This window comes from Drosophila teissieri, chromosome X (genome assembly GCF_016746235.2).
Source record: "Drosophila teissieri strain GT53w chromosome X, Prin_Dtei_1.1, whole genome shotgun sequence".
NCBI classification, from domain to species: Eukaryota; Metazoa; Arthropoda; class Insecta; order Diptera; family Drosophilidae; genus Drosophila; species Drosophila teissieri.
This window is the reverse complement of record NC_053034.1, coordinates 6,002,554-6,010,641: the sequence shown is the minus strand read 5'-3', so window position 1 is coordinate 6,010,641 and position 8,088 is coordinate 6,002,554. Positions and strand designations below refer to the sequence as shown.

Sequence of the window (8,088 nt, the reverse complement as noted above, 5' to 3'; positions counted from 1 at the left end):
GCTGCGCAGTATGCTCTCTTTTCGCAAGCGGCGACTTTAAACACACGGCGATAGGTTCGATAAATCGGATATCGATCGACACGCATACACACATACATATGTATATCCTATATTTTTGTATATTCACCAACAACAGTTGGGCCACAGTTTTTTTGCACAAGTTTAAGGAGTGCGCTGAGGAATGTAACTGTTAATCGTTTTTTTTTTTGTCTAAATAAGCTCAATATACATAAATATAACGGTATTTACAAGAGCATAGATAAAGCATACATATTTACATACCTGTTATTTACACGGACGCAAGCAGAAGAGAAATGTCGGCGTAGTTAGTATATATACATATATATGTATATGTATATATGCACATAAGTACATACATACATACGTGCACATGCATGTAGATTATGTACACACATAACGAGAGTACAAAGCACTTGGAATGGTAACGAGGAACAAACACAAACAGAAACAAACGGAAATTGAAATTGAAAACGAAAACGAAATTGATATTGAAATTGAACGTATCACGATGTCACATCGTCTGATCTGCGATCAGTGCGAACGTCGCATATTCACCCTAGCTTTAAGCTTACAGTGCATTTTTAAGTGGAATATCTTGTGTGAAAAATTTTTTTTTTTTTGTCCTTTTTTCGCTTCACGCAATTTTCGAAACTAAGAATTCAAGCCGAATTTAAGAGAGGGAACCTAAGGTACCAGAAAACCCAGTGGTCAATGGCAAACTATTATGTGTATAAGGCTAGATGGAAAATGAATAAACATGATTTTATATGCATACATCTAAACTAAAGTCGCACCTGTCTGATTTCTTTATCTGGATTTGGGATACGGGATCGGATTCGGGATCCATTGGATGGGCACGTGCCACTCGTTAATCCCCCCCAAATTGGCTACATGGCTAAATTGGCAATTTCAGCCCATAAGCAGCTTAATGCGCTGCTTTGATGGGCCATCAAATGGATATTATGGAGCAGACACGACCATTGGCATACCCTACGTTTGGTTCTCCATTCGCATTCGGAGCTGATGTGCACTAATTGCTGGCGATCGACCATCCGACTTGCATATTGACTACCCACTTACAAACTATTGAATATTTTATATACTTGGCGTATACTTGATATTTCAGCCGACTAACTGCGTATACTTGATTTCACACACACAGAGAAACAGCTGACTGACAGTAGAAACCACAAACACAGCGTTCACAAAGGTTACGATTACGGATTGTATTTCCAAGAGCGACAAGTGGTCAACATCCGGATCACAACGAACGACAACAATAAACGAGAGGTGATCTTTTCGCGGGAGTGAGGTAGCAAAGTTGAGCGATGATTGGGTGATGATTGGGCGGTGATGGGTCAGGTGTAGCAGTGGGTGGATTCGTACATAGATAGTATGTGGGTGCCGTTCTGTGTGTGGAGTGGGGGGGAGTGGCATCGGAGTGTCATCGGAGTGGCGTCTAGAAGAGCAGATCCTCGTCGCCGTCCTCGTCGAGGATGTTCTGCACCTCCTTCGTTTCGGCCACTTGGCCCAGGCGACGCTGCTCCTCCCGTTTTTTATCGGATGCCTTGCGAGCCTCGCGCTTCTTGTCCTGAATCTTCTTCAGCCGGTAGAACTCCTCGCGCTCCAGCTCGTCCAGCTCGCTGATGATGTACTCTATGGTGCGGTTGATGCGGGGTATGATCACTGGAAGGAAGTGCATATCAATAGTGCATCGTTTTAAGCGGTTTTGGAACACCCACCGTGCTCGATGGCGTTGACCCGCCGGTTGGTGACCTTGATCACATCGTCGAGGGTCACAAACGAGGTCTGCAACGAGGCCAGCTCCACGAGCAGGCGCACGGCGCTCTGATAGTTCTTCTTCAGCTTGGCCAGCTGCTGGCCACCACGTGCCAGGCCGGCCAGCTCGTAGGTGTCCACGCCATCCGTGTACGGCTCGAATACGGGCAGCGTGACCCCGGCCACGTTGTCCTTCTTGGTGCGGATCTTGATCTGCGCCTTGGTCACGTTCTGCAGCACGATCTGGTTGATGTCGCCGGTGGTGAACTTGACCTCGGCCAAGGAGAAGGCCGCCTCCTTCATCACCTGGCCCATGAGGGTCTTGGTCTGGAAAAGATATGGCGTAAGATATGAGAATGGCAGGATGGGAGAATCTTCGGGGCACGCTCTCACCTCGATGATCTTGCCCAGAATCAGACGGAAGCGCATCTGCAGGGCATCGGCCTTCTTCTTGAGCAGACCATGTCCCTTGGTGGCGCCGGCCAAACGCGACTTCATCAGCGTTTGTGCCCTACAATGGAGTGTGGTGGAAGTGCGGAAGTTCTGGAGGAATGGCTTTCGGCCAGGATTAACTACTCACCCGCGGGAGGGGAATATGGGCAGGCGATCTTTGGCTGCCATCGCAGAATCAAACAAAATATGCCACCCAAAAAAATGGAAAACGAAAACAAAAATAAAAACAAAAACACGAGAGTACAACACGCACCACGCCAACCAAGTACGAACTATAAATAACAACAACAAAATATTTACTAAATATACGCGACACTACGAAAATAAAATAGACGACAAAGTGGGAACTACAGCGGACAGAACAGCACGACAACAAACTGGGCCAGCGAATGAAGACTCATCGGGCGACCTGGCGAGCGAACACCGATCTTGGGATGCCATCGCATCGCATCACATCGCATCACATCGGATTGGATCGTTTTGAATGGCGAGATGGGGGGGTGGGGGCTGGTGACCATTTTGGGGGCTCGGGATTCGATTCGGGCCCCTCAGCTGTTCAGTTCCGGAACTGAACAGCAAACGACGATGATGAAAGAGGAACGCTGATGATGAGAGGCAAACACCTGTAACTCGGCGGTTCGTGGGGTTCGGGATATGAAACTTGGTATGCGCACTTAAGATACACAAATATAGCGTAATATAATAGCAATGAGTATCTTTGCGTCGATAGGGTTGACTAAAAGGCGAATGCCAGCGCAGCAATTGAAAGCTGTCCGTGGTAACAATTATTTAAGCCAATACGTGAACGAATTAATTAGTAGTATGCATTAAAGCATATTCATAAAAGCAAATTCATAAAAGCAAATTCATAAAAGCATATTCATAAACTAAACAATGAAAAGCAAAAGTTTGCATGGCTGGTTGGATTGATCTTTTTCAATTCCCAACATGTCAACGATTGTCCGGCACTTGATAAACTTTTCAAATCAGATTTGTTCCCCAATTTGTATGAGATTTCTTAACCCACTCAAAATTCCAAGTGTGCACCACCACTAGCATGGATTTCAGGAGATGGACTCAACCCCTACTACAAACTGCGCTTCCACAGATCCTGAAACACGCCGGATTTGAACGGAGTGCCACGGGGATTCCCCGTTTCAAGGTCAGTTAGTGATGCCCTCCCCTTCGATAGTCACTCGATATTGACGATATTGATGATATTGACGATATTGATGATATTGACGATATTGGGGCACATTGATGCCAATTGAATCTGATTGCCGTCAATAACGAGCGATAATAACGAGCAGTAGCTGCCACAGCCACACGCAGCTCAACGCACAGCGTCACTGGCTCTGAAATACCGTTGTGCTCCGGCAATTCGCACGTCTCCGGGTCTCTGATTCTCCGGGTCTCTGTTTCTCCGGGTCTCTGGTGCTCCGGGTGTCCGATTCTCGGGGTCTCCGGGTTCCCAGTCACGACTACGCACTACACGTCCATCCGGAAGAGAGTCACGCAATTTGAATACGAGTCTTGTGGCCCGCTTTCAATTCACACACGTCGTGTTTTCAGCACTTTTGTGCAGTGAGAGAAAAATCAAGACAATTCGGAAAACTACTACTACAGAGCAGTTTAGTTTTGAGTTGAGAAGTAAAGTGCTCTCATCTCATGGCGAGCACAAGCAGCAAGATTTCCTTTCAGTGCAGTGCGGCGATGGCCACGTGTCCGCCCCAATTGGCCACCAGCACAGTGGCGTCCAAATAGGGTTAACAATTAACCCAATGAGTATGCACATCAGGCAGCAAACGCGGCGCCGAAGGTCAGGGAGCCACTCTAAACCACACTTTTGGTCGAGCAACAGTTGTCCACCATATAGTTATATAGTTATATGCTATATAAACTAGTTACCTATTACATGATTACATGATTACACGATTACATGTGTCAATTCAAGACACTTCCCATCGCTTTCAAGTGCACAGCCCCCTTTATGCCTCTCATACTGCGCCATAAAACCATTTGCATGTGAGCAGGATAACAGAGGATGTGCCCCTCACGCCTAATGTGGCCACGTCCTGCTCGTTGAGAGTGAAAATCTGTATATGAGTGCGGGTGCGACGAATCAACAGTTGGTGCGAATACGCACGCACGCACGCATTTTCCGGGGAAACTCGGGCCACGGGCAACGGGCGGGGAAAACTCTCGATTTTACTGTGGGTCCCGCAGAAGTCACGACCAGGCAATCCCTCCTGTTGCTCCAGTGTTCCAGTGCTCCAGTGCTCCAATGCTCCAGTGTGTGTGCACGTTGCGTATACGCATGGCTGTCACTCGAAGGACCACCCTCCTTTACTTTCCCCCATCCCAGAGGAGCACATTTTTCTCATGCTTCGGCAATGAGGCAAACACGAGGGCGTACACGCAGCGAAAAGGGGGAGTGCCTTCGAGTGGCTTGTGACCTACAAATAACTTTCGAATTGCCATTGGAACTCCGATTGCTAGATTTTCAAGCACACTTGCGTGTGTTGAGCGTAACTTCAATTCTTTTGGTTTCAGTTTGCATATAAGGAGTGTGGGTATTTTCTTGCAGTGCAGCAACGGGATGCTGGCGCTGGCGCTTCGCGTGGTCGGCTGCTCCAGCTGCTCCAGTCGCATTTCGCATCCGAAAGCGCCCGCAAGTAGGTTACACATTTTTTCGCCGCCCAAGCAACTCAACTCAGCGAGGCAAACAAACAACACCGTCCACCAGTTCAGCCAGCTCATCCAGCTCATCCAGATCCCGGATCATCCAGCCAAGGGAACCGAGTAAGTGCATCTAACTGCCAAATCCAACGCGAAATCTGGTCTACCACAGATGACACCGCCTTTGTCACGCTCGTCGGGATTAGGTGGCCAGAAAGTGGGGGCTGCTCCTGCGTGCAATCGGCGGGGAATCGTTGGGGGCGGCTGGCGATGGGGGTGTGGCATTTGGGGCCAGCACAAAAGCCAGCCCACAGTGCAGTGGGAGCGAGCGAGAGGCAAGAGGTGGCGAGTTGAAAGGACAGCGACTAATTGAGTTATGGCCAAAGTGTCCCAACTCATTCGAGTGCCAGCTGTACATACATGTGTGTACCTAGACTTTTGCAAATGAAAATGTTAAAAAATGTTAAAAAGTATTGCTTAATGCGTGCTTGTATGCAAACGTAGTTAGTTAGATATACATTTTAACGGACTTCGTTGCCAGAACTTCATTACCATCCGCAGATACAGCGATTCCGGCATGGAGTACAAAATGATTGGACCGGAGCACTGCGACCAGGTGCTGGAGCACCTGCGTCGCAACTTCTTCGCCGACGAGCCGCTGAACAAGGCGGCCGGCTTGTGCCAGAACGGCAGCAGTTGTCCCGCTCTGGAGGCGCACTGTGCCGAGGCCATACTGGACCGGATGAGCGTGATGGCTGTGGATGCGCGGGAGCAGGAGCAGGGAGTGTGCAAAATAGTCGGCGTGGTCCTGAATGGCATCCTGAAGCCGGGCGACACGGCCAAAGCGCTGAGCAAGCTGGACACCAATGGCGATGCGGACTTTCGCAAGATCTTCGACTTGCTGCACAGGCACAATCTCAAGTACAATCTCTTCGAGCACTTCGACGTGGCGTGCATGTTCGATGTGCGCATCCTGTCGGTGGACTCCGGCTACCGGGGCCAGGGCATAGCCAACGAGCTGGTCAAGCGATCGGTGGCGGTGGCCCGGAAGAATGGCTTCCGCCTGCTGAAAGCCGATGCCACCGGCATCTTTTCGCAGAAGATATTCCGCTCCCATGGATTCGAGGTCTTCTCGGAGCAGCCGTACAGCAAGTACACGGATGGCGATGGCCGGGTGATCCTGCCCGTTGAGGCGCCCCACATCAAGATGCAGCAGCTGTACAAGGCGATCTGCGGCGCCGCCGACCAGGACGAGAAGGAACAGTCACGTTAAGGCGACGCCCGACTGGCTGAGATTTTTGGAACAATAATCTTATTTATTTTCTACATACATGCATCTTATTGCAACTTATTGGAATGTTTTCGTACTACAAATATGGAAATTAGTTTTGGGAGCGCCAAATGGAAAGTAAGCTAAGAACAATTCCCATTGTTCTCTGTAAACTAACTAACTGAGTAATAACATTGGATTACTTTCCCCTGACAGTTTTTGGAGCGCCAAGTCATTGGAACGCCTCTATGATGCGGACGCCGCCTGGCAAGTTTACATAGACGTGTGTAATTGTTATTCATTCGTTTTTTGTATGGGGACCAACTGCTAACTGCTAACAATACCTAAATAAAGTACACTGTTGTGCCAAAGTTAACCAAGCAACCACTCGTAAGTCGCATGTACAATGTACATGTACATGTACATGCTCTCCTCCTAAAGACCTAATATCACAAGCGCAGATTGCAATCCTCCTTTCTCATCACCTGGCAACCTGGCGACGGCAGGTACTCCTGTTCCTGTTCCACTTCCTCTTCCTGTTTCACGGCTAATCTTCTGGGGTAATCCATCTACTCCCTAGTTGGCTGCTTCTCGTATATGAAAATGATGTCCTCGTCGGTGCCGTAGGCGCGTCGGGCCGTGTCCATGGACTCGATGAGGCAGCGACAAATGTCTGTGGAACGCAGCCAAGAACGAAAATCAATGCAATTTCAGCCCGACACTGAGGTGGCTCCATACTCACGGCCATCGTGCACTTCGGGATTGTGGTAGAAGAGCTTCTTGGCGCCCATGTCGTAGCCGCAGAGCACCACATAGTGTCCGGCGTACCTTTTGGGTCCACGCAGGCGTGTATTTTGAACAATGCAAGGTAGGTGAAAACAGCTTTTCATTGGGGATTCATGGGGGTTTAAGGTGGTTTTCGGGATCGCCGGCGGGAAGGAGCAACTCACCCGAACTTCTCCAGGACATTGCGCTTGCACACCTCGCACGTGAGCAGCGAGGCGTTGGTCAGCAGGATGACGGGTCCGTGGCGGGCCAAATGGCGCAGTATGACCTCCATGTCCACGGTGCGCTGCTCCACGCGCAGTCCGTGTGCCCGGGCGTCCTTGAACTTGCGCGTCACCCGCCGTTCGTCCTTGTCGATGATCTTGGAGTAGTACGTGTGCTGCGCGTAGTTCGGGTCAATGCCGAGCGTCTGGGTGAAGTACTCGTGGCGCACCTGTCCAATGAGACTGAGAGTGTAAAAGAATGGCCAAACAAATGTGCATCATGACATTCCCACCTGGTAGCGCATCAGCAGATAGCACAGGTCGATGGTCCATGTGCTCGAGCCGAATCCCTCCTCTCCGCACACGGCCTCAAAGTTGCCAAGGAGCTGTTCCCGCTGCTGCGCCGACAGGATCATGATGATGCAGGACAGTCCGCAGTCCCAATTGTAGCGCTGCTGGTAGTGCGTCAAGTTGTAGTGCTTGCTCGGCGGCAGTCCGTTCATCCTGGCCAGCAGCTTGGCTTCTGGTGCTCCTCGGGTCCTTGGCTCCGTGTGCTGCGTGTGCTCCGTGTGCTACGTGTGCTCCTGTGCCCGCGGCTGCGCTCCTTTGATCCTGGCGTCCAATTGGAAACTGAGGAACTGGGAATGTTTTGGTTTGACAGCCAATTGCAATGCTGGGCAGTGTGGCCAGCTGACAGCTAACCGTGAAATACCAACTACCATCACGCCTGTCGAATTGGAATGCACTCCAAGTGGAATTTTCAAACAATTGCCGGTTATTTGTTATCATATATATTTTATAACAAAATTGTAGATATATTTTCTCACAAATGTTGGTTTCTGAAAACGAATCCTAGCTACATAGCTTAAAGGCGTATTTAATGTGTTTAAGCATGCG

General features: G+C 49.5%; 3 protein-coding genes across 6 annotated transcripts; 1 reads left to right on the top strand and 2 right to left on the bottom strand.

The window, feature by feature from the left end:
- Positions 1-1,257: 1,257 nt before the first annotated feature.
- On the bottom strand, positions 1,258-2,647 carry LOC122624031 (probable V-type proton ATPase subunit D 2). Its single transcript, XM_043803456.1, has 4 exons — positions 2,381-2,647; positions 2,194-2,311; positions 1,764-2,127; positions 1,258-1,707 (listed from the first exon to the last, which is right to left on the bottom strand). The coding sequence occupies exons 1-4, from the start codon at positions 2,419-2,421 to the stop codon at positions 1,481-1,483; spliced, it is 750 nt and encodes a 249-aa protein (XP_043659391.1). The 5' UTR covers positions 2,422-2,647; the 3' UTR covers positions 1,258-1,480.
- A 561-nt stretch (positions 2,648-3,208) lies between these two features.
- On the top strand, positions 3,209-6,578 carry LOC122623589 (arylalkylamine N-acetyltransferase 1). 3 transcript variants are annotated; one of them, XR_006326413.1, is made up of 3 exons: positions 3,209-3,415; positions 5,474-6,340; positions 6,419-6,578. XR_006326413.1 is itself a non-coding variant. In XM_043802827.1 (2 exons), the coding sequence occupies exon 2, from the start codon at positions 5,510-5,512 to the stop codon at positions 6,203-6,205; it is 696 nt and encodes a 231-aa protein (XP_043658762.1). In that variant the 5' UTR covers positions 3,286-3,415; positions 5,494-5,509; the 3' UTR covers positions 6,206-6,578. The 3 variants fall into 3 exon arrangements, 2 of the variants coding, with proteins under 2 accessions (XP_043658762.1, XP_043658763.1); XM_043802827.1 differs by having other exon boundaries at positions 3,286-3,415; positions 5,494-6,578; XM_043802828.1 differs by lacking the exon at positions 3,209-3,415 and adding an exon at positions 4,955-5,055 and having other exon boundaries at positions 5,494-6,578.
- On the bottom strand, positions 6,228-7,893 carry LOC122623590 (protein GUCD1). Of its 2 annotated transcripts, none has more exons than XM_043802829.1 (4): positions 7,485-7,893; positions 7,153-7,421; positions 6,945-7,084; positions 6,228-6,875 (listed from the first exon to the last, which is right to left on the bottom strand). In XM_043802829.1, exons 1-4 carry the CDS (start codon positions 7,692-7,694, stop codon positions 6,772-6,774), a joined length of 723 nt encoding a protein of 240 aa, XP_043658764.1. In that variant the 5' UTR covers positions 7,695-7,893; the 3' UTR covers positions 6,228-6,771. The 2 variants fall into 2 exon arrangements, with proteins under 2 accessions (XP_043658764.1, XP_043658765.1); XM_043802830.1 differs by having other exon boundaries at positions 6,945-7,030.
- Between the last annotated feature and the right edge of the window lie 195 nt (positions 7,894-8,088).